At 46.6% G+C, this 24,300-nt stretch overlaps 1 protein-coding gene across 2 annotated transcripts in view; it reads right to left on the reverse strand.

Moving 5' to 3' along the window:
• The window catches only part of EVA1A (eva-1 homolog A, regulator of programmed cell death), a 1,077,479-nt gene that overhangs the window by 599,757 nt on the left and 453,422 nt on the right, over positions 1 to 24,300 (reverse strand). For both annotated transcript variants that reach the window (XM_069605847.1, XM_069605845.1), the window contains exon 4: positions 8,313 to 8,468. In XM_069605847.1, coding sequence (XP_069461948.1) covers positions 8,313 to 8,468 — 156 coding nt within the window. The remainder of the gene's footprint in view (positions 1 to 8,312; positions 8,469 to 24,300) is intronic.

Genomic DNA, 24,300 nt, shown 5'->3' on the forward strand with positions numbered 1-24,300 from the left:
TGAGCTCTAACTGCATTGCCTGGCATGAATCAGACTGCAGCCTATCCTGACCACCATCATTTATACAGCATTATAAAAAACGCAATACTGACTTTTGTGTTAAATATAAAATCTGACAATTGGTAGAAGAGCTTTTAACGATACACAATAGGTATAAATATTAAATATGTACACAGACTCAGACCTATGAATAAGTGTTTATTGTGACAGTGGACAATAGAAACCTGAAGTTGGAAAACATCAGTTTTTACCTGACTTTCGCCATTGGACAATTATAGTCAAAAGCGAGGATCTAACTCACAAAAAGCATGGTCACCACAACTGGCGCCAAATGAAGATACACTGGCTAAAGCCACAGAATGAGTAGGAATTGCATCTTGGGCTACTGAAAGGTTTCTGGCTTTCAGAAAAACGCACGAGTCCTATTTGATGAATTCAATGTTTTTGAAATATGTATATTTCAGTGTGTTTCAATCGCATTTGCTACAGTGTTTAAGCTCAGAGAGGGCAATTTACAAGTAATAGGAGTCGGGATTGCGTGCGCACCAAAGGTCGCAGTAACTGCGGGGTGCAGTACTGGAGGTGACATTTTTGTACGTTTCCCATTTGGGTCTTTAAATCAAGGAGTGCTGATTCCGTACCATGTCCCGGGCGGATCCATGATTGGCATAAACCCAGGAGGTTTTTGGATTCCAGGTGTGACTGAATCTGTAGGTCTGCTGCTCTGGCCAGAATTTTAAGGAGGCATGGGGCAGTTGTGATTAGGGTCTAACATGATTTTTTTATTTAGTAACGGTAAGGCCGAAGTATCTTTTTAGTTAGCTGGAACTCAAGTGGAGGAGAATGAAGAATTGATGAGTGAGGAAATTAATGGTGCCAGTGCTTCAGCACAGTCTTTGATGACTGGTGCAGGGCAAATGTCCCCTTGGCATCTGGAAGGTTTGAGGTCTTTGATAATTTTGATTACCTTAGATTCTGAGACATGTTTGAAGTCGAAAAGGTGGATATTATGTTGAGAGGGAGGGGGGTTTAAAATCAGGTGAAACAGCTGATATGATCAGTTTTTTTTCTTTGTCAAAATCTTTTTTGGGGGTTGGGGATGATATTTTGTCAAGTCAGGCAGTCTGTATATTTGTGCACCAAGTGTCGCCTTTCGAAACAGTCGTTGGTTGTGGGAACAGGAGATTATAATTCCCAAAGTATGAAAAGAGCTCTCCAGTGGATGAGTTAGCCTTGTCAATTTAAGCATTATACATGGAACTTTTTGCATTCAGTATGGCCAGTTTGTAGTCTTTTGCTAAAACTGTGAATAGTGCTTTGTTAGAAGCTGTTGGATCGTTCTTCCATGCAGTGTCCACTGCCCATTTCTTAGTACGGAGTACTTCAAGGGCTGGAGTGAACCAGATATTGAGATGGGCCAATGGTGTGCTTTGTGTACCCCCGCAGGAGCTATGGTGTTGATGGCAGGCATTAGGGAGAGATTGTAGGTATCCACCATCCTGGATGGATCACTGGACTAGAGTGATGTTCCGGGAGTTTCTAGTTAGTGGCAGGCAAAGGTGTTGGTGTGGCAAGTGTTTGATTCCCAATAGGGATGGTAAAGGAGATGATGTTGTGATCTGACCAAGGGCAATGCGTGTTTGAAACAATCATGATGTTACAGTTTCGTTCAGCCAGCCAATCTAGGGTTCGGCCTTTGTAGTGTGTAGGGCTCAAGATACATTGTGTGAAGCCTAGGGCCTCAATGGTATTTGCTAAAGCAAGGGAGTTGGAGTTGTTGCTGTCATTGTAGTCTAGGTTGACATCGCCCAAGAGGACGGTTCTGGAGGAGGGCTTAGCATCGGTAGAGAGGAGGTGAGTGATGCCATCTTCCAAAGACAGGAAAGGGCCTGGTGGTCACTATATCAGTTGAAAGGTTAAGGTGTCGGTGTGGGATAGAGACAATTTCTTGGCTAGCAAATCACCTGATTGGATGGCCAGATTATTAGCTTCCCAAATGCCATGGGAGTCTTTGGCGAGATCGACCACACCCTCCCTCTTAAGTCCAATCTATCTTTGGCAAAAAATGGAATAATTACTGGGGACCGCAAGGGAAAGGGTAGGGCACGAGGTAGCGTACAGCCAATCTTCTGTTATGGCTAATAGGTCAAGGTCCTTAGATGGGATCAGGTCACATATCTAGCGCATGGGCCGTCAGGGTTCTGGAATTTATAAGTGCTCCAATAAACTCCTTCCTGGCTATGTTTAGTTAGCGGACTGCTCGGCTGTGTCAAATATAGGTCTAGTGGTAGTGTGGGAGAGGGTCCTAGGATGGGGTCGTAACCTTGTGCTCAGAATCAGGTAGTGAGGCAGACGTGTTGATATGGGATAGTATGTGTTGGGGCCAGAGCGGTTGAGCCAAGTTGAGCACAAGTAGGAGGCAGAGAAGGTGGCAAGGATACGTCTGGGTATCTGGGAGTGCTCTGCTTATGTATGAAATGATAAGTCATTTATAACGCACCTGTACACAAGTGTTTCTAGGTGCGACAAGACAAGGGAGGGAAAACAGAGGGAGGACAAAACAAAGATCTTACTAGGCCTTGTGTCATTCAGATCATGCATGGTGCAGTGGAGACTGGGGGTGGAAAATTGCCAGGGAAGGGGAAGTGCAATCAGGGCAGCATTGCTCTGAGTAAGTGCAGCCAGGGCAGCGCAGCTCTGGGTAAGTGCAAGTAGGCAGGGGACTGTAGGGTTAACCGTTAGTCACTAGGTGTGCGGTAGGCGGTGCAGGGTCAACTGGTCGCGGAGGAGCCGGGTACCCAGTGAGACTCTGAGGGTAGCCAGGCCTCCAGTCAGCACAGCAGATAGGTAGGTCAGCAGGGGAGAGAGAGAGAAAGCAGGTGCGAAAAGGAACGTCTTGAGCTACTTCCGGAACTTCAGGTGGTCCGGCACAACTTTGAGAGGGACAGGGAGGCTATTCCAGAGGGAGGCAGATGCAGAGGAGAGAGATCTACCCCCCACTCTCTGCCTGGAGAAGCATCTGTCCCTCAGAGAGTTAGAGGTGGCTGAGCGAAGAGCTTGAGAAGGAAGGTGTTTTGGAAGAGAGAGTTGGATGTAGTGCGGGCCCTCACCCCAAAAAGCCTTGTGGATGATGCAGAGGGTCTTGAACGGTATCAGATAATAATGTTCCCATAAATAATGTCCCCCATACATAATGTTGCCAGGAAATGTTACTGGCGACATTATATATGGTGACATTATGTATGGGGACGGGTTGCGGGGATATCCCCTGCTCCCCTTGTAAAAAAAAAGATTGGGTGTTGCGGGGGTGTTCCCCACATGTTCAATGTAATAATGTCTCCGCAAAAAAAGCGGGGACATTTTTGCATGGAACCTCTTGAACTTGATCATTGCTGCAACCGGGAGCCAGTGGAGAGATATCAGGGCTGGAGAGATAGGGTCCCTGGGCTTGAGGCCAAGGAAGAGTCTCGCAGTCTTGTTCTCGATTAGTTGCAGGGGACGGAGAGTAGAGGAAGGCAGATTGAGAAACAGGCTGTTGCAGTAGTCCAGCCTAGAGAGAACCAGGGCTCTGGAAACATTGAGCTTTTGGGGGAAATTGAGAAAAGGAAGAATACCTCAGAGGAGGTGAAGCTTGTAGTGGGCCGCCTTTGCAAGGTCTGTGATGACAGCAAGGTTTTTTGCCTCACAGGAAGGCGAAGGAATGAGGGCCCAAGTAAAGCGGCCAGAATGAGAGAGGAAAAGCGAGAGCAGGGGTCCAATGAGAAGGATCTCAGTCTTACTGGCATTAAGGCAGAGATCGTGGAGGCGCACCAATCCTGAATCAGGGATATACAGTCAGGAATGAGTGGGAGAGGAGGCTGAGGGGAGCCTGAAAGAGAGCTCTGTGTCATCAGCATAACACTGAAAGTTAGAGGAGAAGGTATAGATCAGGTAGGCCAAAGGGGCCAAGTAGACATTGAAGAGCCAGGGTGAGAGGTTAGAGCCCTGGGGAACAGCACATGTGGAGAGAGAGCTGGTGGAGAGAAAGGACCCAAGTTGGACCTCGGAGGGTCAGTCCAGGATAAAGGAGAACAACCACTCCAGGGCCTGATCCGTGATGCCCAGGTGCTCACCGAGTCGATTGATCAGGGTGGTGTGATTGATCATGTCAAAAGCAGAGGAAAGGTCAAGGAGGATGAGGGCAGAAGGAAGACTTGAATCAAGATTAGTGAGCAGATCTTCACGGGGTATTCAGGAGAGCAGTTTCTGTACCTCTGGCTGCTGTGAAGCCAGACCAGACTGATGGTCATGGAGACAACCAACATATTCAGTGTGGAGAGTAAGCTGGGAGTTGGCGAGCTTTTCCAGGAGTTCGCCCAGGAAAGGAGTGCTAGAGATCGGCGATAGTTTGCCGGACAGGTAGGACCGGCAGAAGGCTTTTTAAGGAGGAGGTGCACAACGGAGTGCTTGAGGAGAGAGGGGAAAGTTCCAGTGGCAAAAGAGTGATGGCAGATTTTAAAGAGTTTGGCCGGTTTGTTAGAGGTCACAAAGACGCGGCTTGGATTTGGGCTCTCTTCTTGGACAGGACAGTATTGCCTTTGAAGCCGGCGACAGGCCAGTTTGTCAGAGGATGCATCCGATGCCCTCCACTTCCTCTCAGCCACCCTACACTTGTGCTTCTGGGTGGCAAGGTCGGAGTCATACCAAGAGTTGCAATTGGAGGTAGGCTTCAGACAGATTCTCATGACAGGGGCAAGGACATCCACAGTGTTGGGGATAGGAAGATATAGGTTAGAGAGGGCTGTGTCAGAGTGTGAGTCAGCCACAGGCTTAGGAGGAGCCGAAAAGGTAGCAGCAAAGGCATCCACTGACACACGCTTCATGGGCCGAATGACCAAGAAGGTAGGCGGCAATGCTGGGGTGGGCTTAGCCTGGGGATAGAGAGCATCAGGTGAGAGAAGAGCAGAAAGTGGTCAGGCCAAGGTAGTGTGGAGCAAACCTCAATAGTAGCTGCTGAGTGTGTTGGGGCCAAGGCAGCCAAGCCATGCTGCGGACATGTATGCAGCAGAGAAGGGGGCAAAGGTACGTCTGGGTATACGGAGGTGCTCTCCTTAGGCATTGAGGAGCAAACCTTTATAGTAGCTGCTGCGTGTTGGGGCCAAGGCAGGTAAGCCATCCTGCGGACATGTATGCAGCAGAGAAGGGGGCAAGGGTACGTCTGGGTATATGGAGGTGCTCTCCTTAGGCATTGAGGAGAAAACCTTTATAGTAGCTGCTGCGTGTGTTGGGGCCAAGGCAGGTAAGCCACGCTGGGGACATTTAGTCGGCAGAGAAGGGGGCAAAGATACGTCTGGGTATCCGGAAGTGCTCTCCTTAGGCAATGAAGATCAAGGGTTTTAGTGGTGTTGCGTGTGTTGGGGCCAAGACAGGCAAACCATGCTGGGCGCAAGTAGGATACAGAGAAGGGGGCAGCGGTGAGTCCAGGAGGTTGGAGACATTCACCATGAGCCGTAAGTTTGTGGCTTAGTGGAAGTTGCCATTCCTGGTTTTTTGGCCATACAGTCATAGGCACGGGGCATAGAGGTATAGTAGACACTGACTGTGGTGTCTGGACATTTTGGAGGTTATTTCTTAAACTTGCTAAATGGCACGGGCGGGGCTCGTGCGTACTTGGAGGTTTGCGCATTGTATTAGGAAGCGGTATGCAGGGGGGACCCCAGAAATGGGTCTTGTGCACAAAGAGGTGCCGAAGCGTTGCAGCGCCGCAGCAGGATCTAGTAGTCCAGCAAGTGGGGGCAGTTGATAGGATATTCAAACTTAGGGGAGCCTGTTTGGGTATAGGGGTGAAGAAGGCACTGCCATCATGTCCAAGTGCGTTACAGGACTAAATGGACTTCGAGATGCACTACGTTTGTAAATAAAACTTGTTTAATTTATTCTAGGTACCAAGTGTATGGGTGTTTAGTCTCAAGAACTTGTACACAGTTCAGCACATTGAATATATAGTGTACCACCAGAAACCATCTGTTGGATAGACAATGCATTCTCCCAAGGAATATTCCTATATGCAATTACTTAATAATTTTTCAATGCTTTAATAAATGTATTCTTGTGAAACAAACATTGCATCATAACCAAACCTTCTTACATTATCTGCTATTATTTCTGCCCATAACAGTAAAATAACCAGCATGAACTTATATAATAAACAATAAAATCAAATTTAAATCAGCTCCTGAAGAAGAAATAATATATTTTGAAAGAAACACGTTGAGTCTAACACCTAGTGAATTGTCATCAATGGAGAGTGAACAGGGCACTGTATACAAGTATGTTTGTGAAAACAGAGCTTCATTGATTACCTTTATGCGATTCGTAAGAACAATGTTGCGTATAATAGTATTTAAATTTATGTCTGTTATTTTACTATTATAGGGAGAAATAATAGCAGAAGATTTACTAATATTGTGAGATGATAATGTAATGATTATTTCAGAAGAATACATTTATTAAAAAAATAAAAATCTTGAAGTGTTTTAGAGGCACAGCTTAGAATGTATTGTGGGCAGATGCATCACAAACCTATACTTTACAGTGGCAGAGTTGGCATATACTGGGGAACTGATAAGGTCCAACGAGGCCGAAACATGTTTGGGAACGCTTCTGGTCTCATGCAGAAGGGATGTGACCAAGCAGTTTGGGCTGGACTGCCCCTTTTGAGGTGGGATCAAGCCTGATTTGCATATGATCTTTCCCCTTTTGTAATGGCTTTGCAGGCAAAAAACGATGGTCTGGAGGGTTGCCCAGAGCAATGCCAGAGGTTATGATTAGTTCTAAACCTTCCAGCCATCACCGCTTTTCTTTTGCTGTAGTGGGACTCGTATGCCCAGACGTGGGTCTGTTGCCTGCTGGGCATAGGGACCCAAGCTACCCCTCACTGATGAGGCCCAACAAGGCCGAAACATGTTTGGGGATGCATGTGGTCTCGTACAGAAGGGATGTGACCAAGCAGTTCGGGCTGGACTGCCCCTTTTGGGGTGGGACCAAGCCTGATTTGCATATGGTCTTTCCTCTTTTTTAATGGCTTGGCAGGCAAAGAACGATGGTCTAGAGGGTTGCCCCGAGCAATGCAAGAGGTCAAGATTATTTCTAAACACTCCAGCCATCCCCTCTTCTGTTTTGATATATTGGGGAACAGCCAGCATGTCCAAGTGATTTACAGGGCTATACTGGCATATATTGTCGACAAGGGCATCCTGATAGTGTGCTTCATAGTGGCAGTGCTGGCATACATTGTGGGCACCATCATGAAAGTGTTTTATATTGGAAACATTGACACTGCCAGCGTGACCAAGGGTTTACAAGTCATGCCGGAATATGCTGTGGACAGAATCATAATAGACATGTACTTTACAATAGCAGTGTTGTTATATAGTGTAGGCATTGTTAAAGTGTTCTACAGTGGAAAGGCAGTCACATTTTGGACACAGGGATAATAAAAATGTTGTCACCCATCTTTTTTTTTAATTATAACTGTTACCATGGCCAACACATACTAAATTGTCTGTCTTATTTACTCAGTTTTTCTAACAGATTGTACTGTAAAATGCACTCTATGAAACCATTATTTAAAAGGATTTCACAAGAGAAAATCACCCCAAACTCTGCTACATTGTCTCTGACTCGTTCCGGGCGCTCAGTCACTCACACTAAATTATGGGATAGCTAAATGCACCTTCAATAAAATAATATCATCCGCCATTGATCTTGAGTAATTTGCAATCGAGGCATCCCGTCACAAGGTCATGCTCCCGAGCACCAATAGCTGCCTTCGCCGCTGGTTGATGATCATTTCCGCTTTCTACCCCTTCGTTATGGGTAGGCTTGAAATAGAGAGCACTGAGGAGGAGGATCTATTTAAGGTCTTCCTTTTTAATACTGTCCCTGCACCCATGTGAATGGACAGCAGAGTTCTGAAGACTTCATCAGGCCCCAGCTTCTTTACTAACATTGGGGGAATGGGGGGTGCCACCAATGCTTAACCAAGTATCCACGCTCCCATTTATGCAGGGGGGCTGCCCTGCAGCGCTGCATGCGAGCTCTGTTGGTCTTGTGGAAACACTGTGAAGCGCACATTGTAGATTTGTGAGCATGGCATTGGAAATGGGACCTGAGCAAGTGGGCTAAGCATAAAAGTGAGTTATCACTGGGAAACATGTGACACAATCAATTTAAAACATCGCTTCATAGCAGCAGTCGGTGCTTAAATACTATTCAGAGGGCGTGTTCATTTGTCCTGCCCACTATAGGTTTTTTGTATTTCCCCCACTTACCGATGGTTGTGGGCATGCCCGAATTCTGGTAGGGGCACTCCAGACTGCCCCCATGGGATCTCCCAAAGAGCGCCGAGTATATGGCGATGACCATACTCCTCTTACAGCTCAGCCTCAGCTTGTCGTCTTCACATGCCACTTTGCTCTTGTACTCATCTGCAGGGGAAGAAAGCATTCTTCAGGACATGGGGAAAGCGGGAAGGTGTTTCCTAGGCCTCGGTACATAAAACAAACCACGGGTCAGGCACACGAAATGCATCAACGACCTTTGCATATTACATGTAGAGCCAACAGGGTTTGGTCCACCCATCGACCCGGTGCATCTTTTTTGATATCAACAGTTCAGAGCACGCGACTGTGCTGCTTTAAGCATATTTTCAGATTTTCTGCCTTCTGATCAGTTCTGCGGGCGACACAGTCAAAAGATGTACAAATCGGGGGAGCAGATTTAAACAGTAAAAAACTGGGACACGGCAACTAACAAAGGTAGGACTAACTCTTGAAAGTTGCACTCAAGGTACTACACTGTAGTGGCGTTTGGGGGAGAAGAGGGTTTAAGTGTTACTGTTAAAAGAAACACATATTATAATTAATTTATCACAAACGAACACTATCTTAAGTTGCAAAGTGCAGAACTTCTTCTTTGCGAGATTGTGCATTCCTGCCTGCCAGCTATGAAGACCTACTACAGAAAACCGGGACCCGCTGCAGTTTCCAATGGGAACGTAATCTTGAGAAAGGCGGACAGAGCTCCAAATACAGGGACAGTCCCGGCAAAACCTGGACGTCTGGTCACCCCATGTACAAAGCAATTTGAAATTTTATGAATGGAGTCCTAGAATTCAAGTGGCCCTTCACAATATGGTCTCAACACTGTGAAATGAAAATAAGATCTTCATGATGTTAAACATATTTAGCTACGATACAAGCAAGCAACTTCTTTGCATCTTGCCTTTGAAACCTCAGTTAATGTTTTTACTTGTATTCAATAAGCCCTCTTGGCTAGAAGTCTTCTTGGCTAAAACCAGTCTTCATAGGGAAAAACCAAGAGCCTGATTCACAGACGCGTTGTATAATGGCGCAATCCCATTGGAAAACTCTTTGTGAATCCGGCCTGTAAGACGGATACCAAACAGAATATTACTTACAACTGGATAGCCCAGATGGCTTGCACGCAGAACTACCAAACATATGGTTGGTATGAAAAGGTAAGTACAGGGAGGAAAAAGGGGCAAGGGGAGCGGGGGCTGTCTTCCCAAGGGCCATGTTTACAAAAAGATAGTTTGTTGGCCGAAGGCTTTTTGTTGCTATACTAAAATAAGGAGAGGATTCAGATTGAACTCCAACAAAGCGCGACCAAGCTCCACACCACGTAGCACAGCTGAGCTGCAGCACAGGGCATGAATGATAGGCACCGCCTAACGCGGTTGAGGAGCACCTTGTGCATAATTAATGCAAACTGCAAGGAGGGGCTGTGTAGCACTAGGAGTGTAACTGAGGGCAGGCACGTTGGAACCGTACAATACGGTATCACTCCGATGCGCCATTAGTTCTACTTGCTATTACAAGGGGTGGACATGGATCAGAATCTAGGTAGACATTTCACCGGTCCCAGATGTTCTAGTTTACGAGGTGTGGTGGGATGCACGGGACACAGAGGTTTAACTATGTGGCCATTTTGTGGCATACAGCCCTGGAGGTGTGTTTATCAGTGTTGGGAAAGTCTACTCTAGAAGAAACCACCCCATGACGGGCATTGGGCTTTGGGCATTTTCTTCTGCTCACCTGAGGGAGTGTTTGCCTGCAACTGCCCATAGGACTAAAGTGATTGAAGATAATTCCCAAAGTCCCCCGGGTCAGTACAATTGGCGGTGAAAGTGGCATACACACTTGCTGCCACTTCTACCACTCCACAGGATTTTCTTTCATTTGTTATATGGAGTTGGGGAGCAGGACGGACTTCACGGGTGTGCATGCTTTTCCTGCTCCACCCAATAACCACCGCTGCATTACTGCCAGTATGTACTTTCATGCTGGCGGTAATGCCATGGAACATTTGCCACCTGGCTAAAGCAGGTGGACTCCATAGGAATCCACTGTAAATGTAAATGTATCGCGCAGCCGTAAAATGGGTGAGGCATTTACACTTTTCCACTTATGTAAAAGAAAGTGCAAAAGGCGATTTTGCTTGTGTTTTACCCGTTACTTTTCCATTGCACTTACGTGCAAACAGAAGTGATCCCTCCATATGTTATGTTATGTTATGTATTGTTATTTTGCATATATATAGCACTTTACATACCATTAGTATGGTCTGAAGGCGATGGTAGGTTGAGGTGTAAGAGGATTCAATTCAACACTACAGCTAAGTCAACGCCTAGTCTATAATACTGAATGAAAACCCTTATTGATATATCTTTAGGTCCAGTTCATGCGTTCTGGATGACTACCCTTATATAACACCCCTCTCTTGGAATCCCCCTGACCCCACTGAGCCAAGAAGTTGTTCTGTTTTGCAAGTTAAAAGGGTTTATTTGATGATTTAAACAATAGATATATATATGACACTTTATAATAAATTAATAATTGAATAGCACACTTAATCTGATATGATAAAGATTGACAACAGAGAATCTGGCACTAGCACACTTCTTTATAATTACTAAGGAGTTGAGATGAAATGGATAAGGTAGCACACTGGTAATTAGGAACAAAAGTATAATGTGGTAGAGGATGCTTTATGTAAGCTCAGGTGGATGCAATATTCAATGAATGCAGTACAGAAAATACTCAATATGATTTCAACCAAACAATGTAATCACTTTTCTCTGGCTATTCACTCCCCCCCTCTTTATGCAATGCAAGGAAATGGGAGAAAAGCACACAGTTCTCAGAAATGCAATCAATGTAATCAGTTCAATCCAGCAAGCTTAGACAACAGAAAACAGGTAGGAGTTTTGAAAACACAGGCAATGCTTGGATATGTGCTGGCAATGAATGAGAAATATGCTAAATTTGCTTTTAATTCCCTTATAGAGGTTCAGGGTGAGTGGTATCTAGTTAATATTAGTCCAGGCTCACACTAGCAATGATGCAGGGATAGTTAGCAGGTTAAACGAATTTCTGGCCAATGGAAAGCAAACAGCAGCAGTTTTTACATGTGAAGAAATTGCAAATCGCGGTAAAATTCGCGGATGCGCCGAGCGCTATTACAAAGGAACCGCAAGGACTATCTCTACCGTTTTGGGGTCCTAGAAAAGCCTGGGATCTCAGCTTCCAAATGAAAGTTATTGCAAGTCTCTAGCCCAAACGGTTGCGGAGATATGAGTAATTTAGTAAAGGTCGTTTTTGGTTTTGTAAATTTTAAACGCACACTTTTTCAAAATGACAAGTGACAAATTTTTGCAGCTTGAATGACAGGTGACAGCTAGGAGGCAGTTCTACTTAGGTTAAATAGATTGAATTAGATGAATTTAAACTAAGAGATGTGTTCTGAGTTTTGCTAAGTACTCACAAGAGATTTTGAACAGGAAAGCGACTTGGTCACGGACTTCAGTCTGGTCAGGTCTTTCCGGGTTCTGCTCACAGCGCCTGGCCTCTGGAACTGCTCACAGGGGTCTGGTCTCTGCTAGGCACCGGTTCTTTGGGTCTCTCTGCTCTGGATAGATTGAAGTCTCTAGTTTGGCTTTCTGGAGTTTGATGGAGGTAAGTATGGATTTTTCCGGCAGGGCTTCCAGCGGCAGATGGATTTTGAAGGTCTCTATGTGTCCTGACTGTCTGCTTTTATGTGTTTAGAATGTGGGTGTGTTCTAGCATCACTGACCCTACCTCTCTCTCAGCTTCTAATTGGTCAAACTTCCATTTCTCCGCTTGATTGGCAAACTGAACTGTGAGTCAGATTGATGTCATTTTACAGCCTGCAGAAAGTCCACTCCTCCTGTCAACTTACACACAAATCTAGATTTGAAACAAATACATATTTGCAGAGGTACATATTGTTTAAAATTACATATACATGGTGTGGCTGAATTTAGCCATGTCTATGTCCAAATCTGCTCATTCTCGGAGCTTGCATTCAAAGAGTGTACATAATTGACTTTTTAACTGCTTTTCCAATTTCCGACATGGACCCAACTTTACATACATGTGTGCAGGGGGTAGGGACATTAACTGATGAAGTTTCAGATTTTTAACATGCACACATTTAGAGTAATATCCACTTTTCCGCTAAAACCCCCCTGAACATACCACCGGTTCCTACCACGTCTTAAACTGTGGGCAGAAAAATCACAAGAATTATGGTATCATTTATAAAATTTTCACATGTCCGCTCTATGAATTATCCCCCTTTTTATAAAACCATATCCTTGCTGCAGGGGTGTGTCTTTTCAGGTCACATGGTACAGAAACCAGTCTTTCCAGTTTCTGCCAAGCCAGCTTGCTTCTCACAGGCAGTGCTCCTCCCAGCTTCTCCAGGAGGAAGCCACTTTTTACGACGTCTGTAATAAAAAACCTTTGCCTGAGTGGAGAGGGCTTTGTTCACTCTCTGGCAGAGCACAGGAAATTCAATTATCAGATAGATGGCATATCCTTAGCCTGGGCAGCAAAAGGAAGGTTGGCCTGGGAACACAGTGGTGACTCAAGTTTCACTGCTGATGGGTAGTTGCTAGGCAAAATCAAGTTCCTTAAGCCAGACCTTCAGCTAACTTTTTGTTGCTTTTAAAATAACTTGTAATTTTACACATGCAGCTAGAATGCTGATTCTAAGCGCAAAACTATGACATTTCAACAGTTACAAAGGCATGTGACACCAAACATAGGTCACTCATTTAATTTAACATTTTCGATTTTGGTGGTTTTAAATCCAGTTGTAGTTAGGCTTAAGCTGCTGACTCCATAGCATTTTTGTTATAAGCATTGTTTTTGGGCTCTTCATTTCCCAGATTTTGTAGGCACACAAAACTCCATTCTGCCAAATGTCTGCTGGTGTTCAGTGAATATTTTGCACATGTTGCAAGGTTTGAAATAGGCATTTTGCTTGCCTTCAGAAAAACACACAGAGTGGTTTTAAAACGCCGGCTTTTGGATAGTGGTGAGTACTGGTACTGCACCCATTTTTGGGATTTAAGAAATGAATTCCCCACAATTCTAGGTTGCATTTGGCAATCAGCATTGCCATTCCCAATGGTTTCAGACTACTGTGCGGGTAGTCCAATGGTGGTTTTAAAGCGCTTTGAAGCTAACCGGCGCTACTGTTTTTCCTTAGGCAACCCATTTCCCTCATGGCAACCCGGCCTTTCATTCTCGCACTGGTGGGTGGCAAGTGAGGCAACCATTTTGGTGGGCGCACAAACTGCGCAGCTTTCCTGGATTTCGGCGCACATGTGGGTTTTCCGCCATCTTGAATTTCCTAAGCCCACAGCACCAAATGTTGTAGCAGGATAGCTTAAACGTGGGTCAGGACACCCAACAAGTCCCCCCCACGCGACTGCACTTTGAGTTTGGGTCGAGGGGGAGTCGCGTGCCCAAGGGTTTTGACCCACGCACCGGTCTGTCCGCATAATCTTCTTCCTCTTCTGTAGATGGCACAGTTCAGCATCTTCTTCTCCATCCGGTCAGATCGATCAGTTCTCCTCGCCGGTCCTGATGGGAAGATTGGGCGGTACCCCGAGCCCGTTGCGTCTCAGCTCCCGGTCTCCGGATCGTCCTCCTTGGCCCGTCTCCAGGTCTTCTTTCTCCTAGGACGACAAAGGAAGAGCGGCAATACCTACTCATAGACGTTTTTCCACCACTGTTGAGATAGTGGGGCAGCATATGCATTTCATCGTAACGAAATATTACATTCTTATTTTGAAAAAAAAAAAAAACAGCATCACTAGAGACAGTTTCATGTACATCACAATATTTTAGAGACTAGATGTGGTAGGTTTTATGATTGGAACTGAATTAGTCTGATACAGTACCCGCTAGGATTCCAGAGGATTCCTCCAGTTGTTGCAGAGTGTGCCTGGGATGGCAACATTTCAACTGGTTTATGTGGACCCACTTGTCTTCCCCCTCTGCCGAACCACCTTTGGGGATGCGGATCTTGTAGGCCACAGGGGAGATCTTATCGACGATCCCAAAGGGTCCCTTCCATGTAGGCAAAAATTTGCGCTGCTTGGCCTGGTTCCTTTGGAAGTTGTATAGATAGACCCGGTCTCCCACCTGATATTCCTTCCTGGAAGTTTTCAGGTCATAATGGGTCTTCATGCTATCAGCTGATCTTTCTAGATTCCGCTGAGCATAAGCAAAAGCATGTTGGAGGTGTTTCCTTAAATTCTCTACATACTCATGAGTAGTGGAGGCATTTATCAGTGTCTGCTCTTGGGTCCTGTAGAGCAAATGCTGAGGAAGCACCATCTTGCGCCCAGTCATCAACTCAAATGGTGACATTTTGGTTGCAGATGAAGGGGTAGATCTGATAGCCATTAGGACCAGAGGTAATCGGATATCCCAACTTGGCCCAGAATCTGCCACAAACTTCTTTAATATGCTCACAATTGTCCGGTTATATCTCTCTACTGCCCCAGAAGAAGCTGGCCGATAAGCAATATGCAACTTCCTTTTGACCCCCAATATCTCCCACATCTTTGTCATTACTTCACTGGTGAAGTGGCTACCTCTGTCTGACTCAATCCTCTGAGGTAGACCAAAATGGGAAAAGATGTGGTTAATCATCAAGGCAGCTGCCGTTTCTGCCTTGCAGTTTGGGGCTGGGAGACATTCCACCCACTTGGTAAACAAGCATGTCACAGTCAACATGTACTTATTCCCCCTAGCCGAGCGAATCACAGGGCCTACAAAGTCGATTTGTAAATCTGACCATGGCAGTGTCATTCCCCTCTTTTGTAAAGGCGCCCGGTGTGTGAGGGATGATGGCTGAAATTGTGCACACACAAGGCAACCCTTCAGGTACTGGTCGAGGTCCTGCCCCATGTGTGGCCAGTATGCAACCTCTCTTAAGATTTCCAATGTTGTGTGAAACCCCCTATGACCGGCAGTGGCCGCATCATGGGCGTGACTTAACATCAGGCTTCGGAATGAGGTAGGAACCACCCACTGATCGTGGCCAGCTTTGGATTTCCTTACCAACAAACCGTCTTGGATCTGGAACATTTTGGGACATTTCATCAACACTCTTAGGTCCTCTTTCCCAATGTAATCGGTATCCGTCAGGGGAAAGTTCTCAGGGTCCTCAAGGTGCTGGTAAAATTTACCAATTATTGGATCCCCCTTCTGAGCAGTAATCAAATCAGCATCAGGGGTCTCCTTACTCCATTGTGCAATTGAAAGGTCGTTGTGAGCATTTGTCTGGGACCTAGTGATGGCAGTGACCTGGATTTCCCCCAACAGGGACTCAATCTCAATTTGATCCCCTTGGATGGCCCCGGTTTTGGCCAGCTGATCAGCTAAGTCATTTCCAGTTTTGTCTGGTCCCTCTACTTTGGAATGACCCTTGATCTTTTTCCAATAGATGGTCATCCCATTCGAGGTGACCAGATCATCAATGTTTTGGATCAACTTCCCATGTTTCAAGGGTTTGTTGTTAGCACATAACATGCCTCTGGTTTTCCAATTAACCAGGTGCTCCACGAACCCGTTCCGTACATAATCCGAATCTGTGATTATGACCAGTTCGTGGAGTTGATGCTGGACAGCAGTGAGGATGGCATGATGCACAGCCATCAATTCTGCCACCTGACTACTTCGGGGACCAATTTTGTATCCAGCGGAGGGTTCTGGGGACTCATTCACCCATGCATTCCCTACGCCGGCCACCAGTTCTTTCTCCCCGTTGTTGTCAACATGGTAAGAGCATCCATCCACATACACAGTGGGCATTCCCTCACACTTGTCTTCTTCAAAGACTTTGTGGGGGGAATTAAGGTATGCCTCCATGTTGTCCTTTATTTTTAGACTTTCGTCCTCGAGACAGTTTTCTCTGGCACAATCATGCAAGTCAGCCAGACCTTGCGCGAGGGGACTCTTCTTGTTTTGGCCATATCTGACCTCCACAGGAAAGCCTTGCATTGACAGAATCCAGGAAGTAATTCGGGAATTACTCACATTTCCGGCCCGGATTCTGTCACTTTGGAGATATTGCAGAGGCTGGTGTGGAGTCTCCACTATGATGTGTTCCCCCTGGATAAACGGGCGGTAATTCTTCAATGCCCACACCGTTGCCCGGAGTGCCTTCTCACAATCGTTGAATTTTTCCTCCACAGAGGATAAAGTTTTGCTCGCATAGGAGATTACTTTATTGACCTTGTCATGCTTTTGATATAATACTGCCGTCAAGCACGTATTAGAGAACCCCGTCTCCAGGAAGAACTCCTTGTTTCTAACAGGGTAAGCTAGGCAAGGCGCTTGTGAGAGGCTTCTTTTGAGTTGTTTTACTGCCTCGGCTTGTTCTGGACCCCATTCCCACTTGACCCCCCCCTTCAAGAGATGAATCAGGGGTCTGGTGATCTCTGCGTAGCCCTCAATGAACTTTCTGCTGTAATTAGTCAGTCCAAGGAGGCTCCTTAGTTCACGCAGAGTTGTGGGGTCTTTCAGTTTCTGAAGTGCTTCCACTTTCTTTTCCTGGGGACAGAGACCCTGAGGAGTAATCTCATGCCCCAAGAAGTTAACACGGGTTCTACACCACTGTGCTTTTTGAAAGGAAAGTTTTGCTCCGGCGGCCCTCAACTGTGTCAGAACATAACGGATCTCCGCTATGTGTTCCTCCACAGATGAACTTTTGATGAGGACATCATCTACATAAGCCAAGTTACCCCTTGCACCCAAGTCAGGCATGGCCTTGTGTAGAAAAATGTTGAATTCATTGCCGGAGTTGAGGTATCCGAAGGGAGTCCGGGTCCATGTGTACTGCTGGCCCCCAAAGGTAAAAGCCAGTTTGTATTGGTCCTCCCTACTGACAGGCACGGTCCAGTATCCATTGGTCAGGTCTATTGCAGTGAATACCTGTGACCCCTGGATCTGGGCCAGCCCTTGGTCAATGTAGGGCAGTGGCCATCGGGAAGTATGGACCCGTTTGTTGAGCTCCCTGAGGTCGGCGCAGAGTCTCCACTGGCCGTTTGGCTTCAATATTCCCAGCACCGGATTATTGAAGGTGCTGTGGACTGGACGGATTATTCCCCGGGACTCAAGGTTCTTAATTATTTCAGTAAGGGACTCCATTGATGCGAGAGGCAAGCGATATTGCTTCACAAACACTGGAGTCATGCCAGGGTCCGTGGGGATTGTTGTGGTGTGGATGTCGGTGCGACCACAGTCATATGAGTCTACCGCAAAGAGATCTTGGAAATCCAAGAAAACTTGTTTCAACTTTTGCTTTTGTTCCAGAGTCACACAGGCATCAGCTAGGTTGACTCTCTCTTCCACCATCTGCCTGAAGCCTGGAAAGACTTCTGGTTTGGCTATTTCAGCGGCCTCCTCCAGCTGGGTGGAGAAGTCCCTGGTCAGAGTGCTGATTTGGACCGGAGGCTTCAGGTGGGAAAGGCAGCCCTCATGGACCTGGAAAATCACCTCATCCCTCCTGAAGTCACAGGTCACATCTTCCTTACCATAAGGGCAGGAAGTGTACACCAGGAAGTTCCCCCCATGCCGGGTAAAAATCCTGTCTGGTGTTGCGTTGTCATCACTGTCACTGTCAAAACAGTCCTTGGGGATGGGTCCTAACAGTTCATTTACAAGATCAATGGAGAAATGTCGGTCATCAACCGCCATTCCAATAATGGTGCCTGCGGCTAGAGTAATACTCTTTAAGTCGCTGTTATCCACCTCTATTAGAATGGTGTCATGTTCTATGTTGACTAATGGAGTTGGGTTTACCCCCAACCCTTGCTGTTGGAAAGAAGCATTTAGATGTATGTAAGCATCAGGGTTTTTCAACTCTTGTCCCCTTTTAACTTTCACTTCCAGGGAGAATTGTCGGGTCCTTTCTGGGATGGTGACTTCCTCTTTAACCTGAATTTCAACTGCATAAGGTAGCAATTGAGCTGACCTAAATGCTTTTTCTGGATCATCAAAGCCCATGGGATTATCCGCTAATCGGGACCAAGCTTTGAAGTTTATTAGGTCCAAACTAATGGCAAAGCGATTGAGAATGTCACTGCCTAAGTAAAAGGCGGCAGTGACGTCTCGCACGACCCAACAATTATGGACTATGCTCTTGTTGCCAATGGAGATTTTGAGCATACACCTGCTTGGCAGGAGATGTTTGGAGTCAGGTGCTTCCAGGTCCATTTCCCATTTGTCTATCAGTTTGAAGGTGGGAATGGCTGGATCTTTTGGGAGTTGGCGGAACATGGCTTCGCTGATGAAGCTCTTACCGTTGTTCACACACACTCGAGCGAGAACAGAGTCCTTCCCATCATTTAACTGAACAGGGATGAACAACTGCTCTCCAATTTGCTGAATATCAGCCAGGCTTTGAGCTGATTTCACATCTTTCTGGACTATAGGAGTGGGAGTTTCAGATTGTGGATTGGTATAGAATTTCAGAGTGTTTCCTTCCAGCGTGGAATACCACCTTAAACTGGAAGGAAGGTTGATTTTCAGAAATAGAGAGGACCCCCCATCACCAGTCTGTTGTCCTACTGCTATTACTGTCACGTCTGGAATTTGGCTATTCTGGAAGTGAAATTCTACTTGGTCAGATTTTTGTTCAACCATGTGGCATGTGCCGTTTAAACTAACATGGTTGACACTCTGTTTTAATTTTATTGGTCGGCTAGTCTGGGTCCAGAGGACCTTGTTTACGCAATCTATTAGGGGTGACAACCTCCTCAGGAGGTCATTCCCTAGTAAACAAGGGGTGCCCTCTGGGGTCACAACTATGACCGGGTGTTTCAACTTATGTCGCCCAATCTTAATGTCCAAGTCTGCCGTCCCCTCGACGGGAATTTCCTTCCCGTCAAAGTTCTGCAGTTGTCCAGGAAGAGAGGTGAGAGGAATTTGGTAATTCTCTCCCCTTCCTGCATTCAGTTCGTCCCAGGCCCTTCTGGACAGAAGGGTAGCTTGAGATCCAGTGTCCACCAGTGCTGAGATTGTACCCTGCCCCTGTACTTGTACCGGGGCATAATATCTTCCCTCCTTCTCCTCAAGGGGGCACAGATAATGTACATTTTTGGACCACTGGTGGGCTAACTTTCTGGTTTTGGACATCGATAGCGAAGAGATTTGGGCAGAATTCTGTGGAGAGTCTTGGGAATCTGAAAGAAAAAATTTGCAACTGGAGATCAGAGCCATTGTGGGTTCCCCTGGCTCCGTTTCTGGGCCGCCCCCCCCTTTTTGGAGGCAGTCGCCAGGATGGGTTTGAACCAGGGGATTTTCTTGCGGTTGGTTCTGGGATGAGATGGTGGGCGGCGGTAGCTCAGTCTCCACATCTCCCCAGTCTGGATTTGCATCCCTAGGGACCCATTTTTCTTTGGGAGGAGTTCCCCCCTCTCTGAAGGAGAAGATCCTTTTCCCAGGATCCTCTGAGGATCCCTCTCCCTCAAATTGGAAGATCTGTACCTCCTCCTCAAACTGAGTCTGTTTGGGTCTTTTGTTTCTCCTACCCCCCCTCTGCTCCTTAGGAGGCAGACTTTCAGGGGCAAGAGATTTTGTTTCCGGTTCCTGGGTTTCCAGGGGCTGTTTACAAGTGAGGAAGGAAGCTTCCTCCAAGGCTTTACACCCCCCTTCCCTTTGTGCCTCCTCCCTGGGAACCGGTGAGTTATCGGGGTGCTGCCCCCGTCATTGTTCTGGAGCACCGGGTCCAGAGTTGGGTGCGTTCTGCGCCGGCATGCTGATCTGAGGGTTCTGCTGAGCCCTCAGTATGTGACCCATATCCCGCGCCATGTTTTGAACCTGGCGCTCTAACTGGGAAACCCGCTCAGGCTGATACGGGGCCCTGTTTTCTCCCCTGGGCTGATCCCGGGAAGGGTAGCTGTCCCTCCTTTGGTAGTACCCCTGGTTGGGAAGATTTGGGTACCCCTCCACCCTTGGCCTCCCCTCTCCCGGATTCAGTGGTCTGGGCTCGGGGAATTGGGGAAAGAAGGATGGATGATTTTGGGGTTGGAAGTCGGGTGGATATCTGGGGAAAAAGTTCTGCCCAGGGTTTGGTAAATTTCTGCCCTCCTGTGGGAAGTTTGGAGGGAAGTTCCCTGGGTTACGTGCTTGGCTGGATCCCCCCCCTTGGGCTGGAGGAGTCCACACATAACCCAGGATGGGTCGATTTCCCTTGTAACGGGGACTTACATAATCCGGAGAGCGAGGGACCCCATTTGTGGGGCTGCCTCCTTGGCTCCCGGTCTGTGACTGGCCCGAGGACCTTCTGGGCCTAGCATTATTAGGTGCAGGTAGGTTTTTAGGCCCCCCCATCTCCAAATCCAAAACGGGGGTGACCTTTACCTCTGCCACCTTGGCAGCAGCAGGGGTGCTGTTGGCTTTGGGGTTTTTCTGGGCATTGCTTTTATTTTCTATGGGCTTCTGCACCTCATAGATGCGGGTAGCCTGTTCAATGACCCAGTCTAAAGATCTTTTCTCGTGAAAATCCCTCACGAGCTGGGTCATGATATATTTGGGCAAGGCATGGAAAAACGTGTTTATAAATTCACGGCTATCCGTGCGCACCCTTCTTGTGGTCTGTGCAAAAGCCCGCTTTAACTCCTGCACAAATTCTTGTGGGGCCTGATCCTCCCCACATTGCAAATTGTAGGCTGCCTTGCGAGCCTCTTGAGGATTTCTGTGAACAGAAAAATGTTTCAAGATAGCCGCCTTATAGGTGGACCATCTTAAATGATTTTGGTCCTCCAGCCCCGCAAAGAAACTGGAGTATTCCGGGGAGAAGGTCCACTTTACATATTGAATACAGCTTTGGCTGTCCTTCAAATGGAAAGTCTCCATCATTTGTTCAAACAACTCTAAGTGCTCCCAAACAGAATACTTAGCGTTCTTATGGTAAGGCGTGATGACGCTCCTGATCGCCTTAATCTGCTTTAAGGGGTCCTTGAGCAAGGCCCTTTTTGCCTTATTGGCCCTTTTGGTTCGGGTAACCCTTGTCCATTCTTCGTCGGACTCAGAGGCACTGCTCCCAGAGGTTCCCGTCTGTTCTTCCAGGTTTTCCCGGATTCTGCGAGCCTGGGAATGGCTGGCAGAATGTGGGGACCTGGTCTCCTGTGTCCTGCGCAGTTCAGAGGAGTCTTCAGATTCCTCCTTGCTGTCAGGATTTGATGGGTACCCCCTCCACTGACCTAACTGGGCAGAGGTTTTCAGGATGCCCTTAATGGGCCTACTCTCCTGGGGTTCCCCACTGAACTGTATTGTACTTGGGTGCCCATACCCGGATGCCCACCCCTCCATTCCTGGATGGTACTGGCCTATGAGCCCCATACTCTTAGCTGGATAGTAATCTGCCATCCCTGTGGCCCTGTGCTCATGTGCGCCAGGGGACACGGGGGTGGTAGAGTCCAGGGACTGGGGAAGATGAAGGCCCCTGGTGTTAGGGCTCCTGCGGTTATGGTCAGGAGTCTCTCTTTCCCAGCGGACCTCATCTCTATCCGCCCCTGCTCCCTGTTGCAATGCAAGAGCCTGCATTTGTGCTTTCAGTTCCTCTGTTAAGGCCTTACTTGACTCTATCAGTTTCTCCTGCATCGCTACCTGCTGTTGGAGCCTATCATTGTGTTGACAGAGGGCCTCATTTTCCCTCTGTGCTTCCTGGTTGGTCCTGGAGAACTGGGCCAGTCTTTGCTGCAGGAGGGTTACCTCCTGAGCTGTGTCCCTATTGGCCTGCTCCTTTCTTGCTAGAGCATCCTCCACCCTTCTGGTGTGCTCTACCAAGTTCTGGTTTTCTTTTTGGAGGTCACCCAGCCCCTGGTGGGCCAGGTGATTTTCTTCCATTTTCCTTTTTAAATGGCAGACTTCCTGGCCTAAGGCGTCTCTTTCCTGACTAAGAGCCTGCATTTGTGCCGCCAGGTCGTCCCTCTGCCTTTGAAAGGCACCAGCTTTCTGGCGTTCTTCATCAAACTCTGCCTGGGTATCCAGGTCTTTCAAGATCAGCTTGTTGCTCTCTACCTTCACTCTATCTAGATGACTTTGCAGGGTGGCTACCTGCTCCGTGCATGCCCTGTTAAAGTCTAATTGTTGCTCCAGCTTTTTCTGGCTCTGCAGTAAGGAGTCCAAACTGTCTTGGTGCTCCTTCTGCAGGGCCAGAAATCTGGTATCCTGTTCTGACTTTTCCTTTTGCAGCACATCCATATCCTCCTTCATTTTAGTGATGTACAGTCTGCTGTCATTTTCTGACTCCTGGCTCCTCAACAGCCTCTGCTCAGAAGAGACCAGGTCAGATTGGACCTTCTCTAACACCATCTGTTGCCTATTTGCCAGATTTTGGCTTTCCGCACATCTATCCTGCATGTCTCCAACGTATAGGTACAGGTATGCTGCTATCCTGGCAATCTTATTGTGTTCCTCTTTGGCTTTAGGAGCCATATATAGTTCACTCAGGGCCACATGTAAGGGACCCTGATCTCTATATATATCTGACCCTGTTTCAGTGACCTGTTGTGTGATGGCCTGCAACCACACATCCTGGCCCTGTTCGGTCCATTCACCTCTCACAAATAGCTTATGCAAGAGGTGCTCTCTGGCTATTTTCATGTCTACTAAGGTCGTCATTCTAGAGATTGGTCTCTGTCCTGACTTACAGAAGTTTGTATTTTATTTTTGCAGAACAGAACTTTTCTTGGAGTGTCCCTTTTGAGGAATGCTTCACAGCGTAATGCAGCGTGGTGATCCGACCGGATGTATGTATCCCGTCAGTTAGCACACTGTATTAAGCTGCACAAGTGGTATTCTAACCCAGAATCCCGGATACGAGCCCCCACTTTGTAAGAGGATTCAATTCAACACTACAGCTAAGTCAACGCCTAGTCTATAATACTGAATGAAAACCCTTATTGATATATCTTTAGGTCCAGTTCATGCGTTCTGGATGACTACCCTTATATAACACCCCTCTCTTGGAATCCCCCTGACCCCACTGAGCCAAGAAGTTGTTCTGTTTTGCAAGTTAAAAGGGTTTATTTGATGATTTAAACAATAGATATATATATGACACTTTATAATAAATTAATAATTGAATAGCACACTTAATCTGATATGATAAAGATTGACAACAGAGAATCTGGCACTAGCACACTTCTTTATAATTACTAAGGAGTTGAGATGAAATGGATAAGGTAGCACACTGGTAATTAGGAACAAAAGTATAATGTGGTAGAGGATGCTTTATGTAAGCTCAGGTGGATGCAATATTCAATGAATGCAGTACAGAAAATACTCAATATGATTTCAACCAAACAATGTAATCACTTTTCTCTGGCTATTCACTCCCCCCCTCTTTATGCAATGCAAGGAAATGGGAGAAAAGCACACAGTTCTCAGAAATGCAATCAATGTAATCAGTTCAATCCAGCAAGCTTAGACAACAGAAAACAGGTAGGAGTTTTGAAAACACAGGCAATGCTTGGATATGTGCTGGCAATGAATGAGAAATATGCTAAATTTGCTTTTAATTCCCTTATAGAGGTTCAGGGTGAGTGGTATCTAGTTAATATTAGTCCAGGCTCACACTAGCAATGATGCAGGGATAGTTAGCAGGTTAAACGAATTTCTGGCCAATGGAAAGCAAACAGCAGCAGTTTTTACATGTGAAGAAATTGCAAATCGCGGTAAAATTCGCGGATGCGCCGAGCGCTATTACAAAGGAACCGCAAGGACTATCTCTACCGTTTTGGGGTCCTAGAAAAGCCTGGGATCTCAGCTTCCAAATGAAAGTTATTGCAAGTCTCTAGCCCAAACGGTTGCGGAGATATGAGTAATTTAGTAAAGGTCGTTTTTGGTTTTGTAAATTTTAAACGCACACTTTTTCAAAATGACAAGTGACAAATTTTTGCAGCTA

Source organism: Ambystoma mexicanum, chromosome 4p (genome assembly GCF_040938575.1).
Source record: "Ambystoma mexicanum isolate Mex_15411 chromosome 4p, UKY_AmexF1_1, whole genome shotgun sequence".
NCBI classification, from domain to species: domain Eukaryota; kingdom Metazoa; phylum Chordata; class Amphibia; order Caudata; family Ambystomatidae; genus Ambystoma; species Ambystoma mexicanum.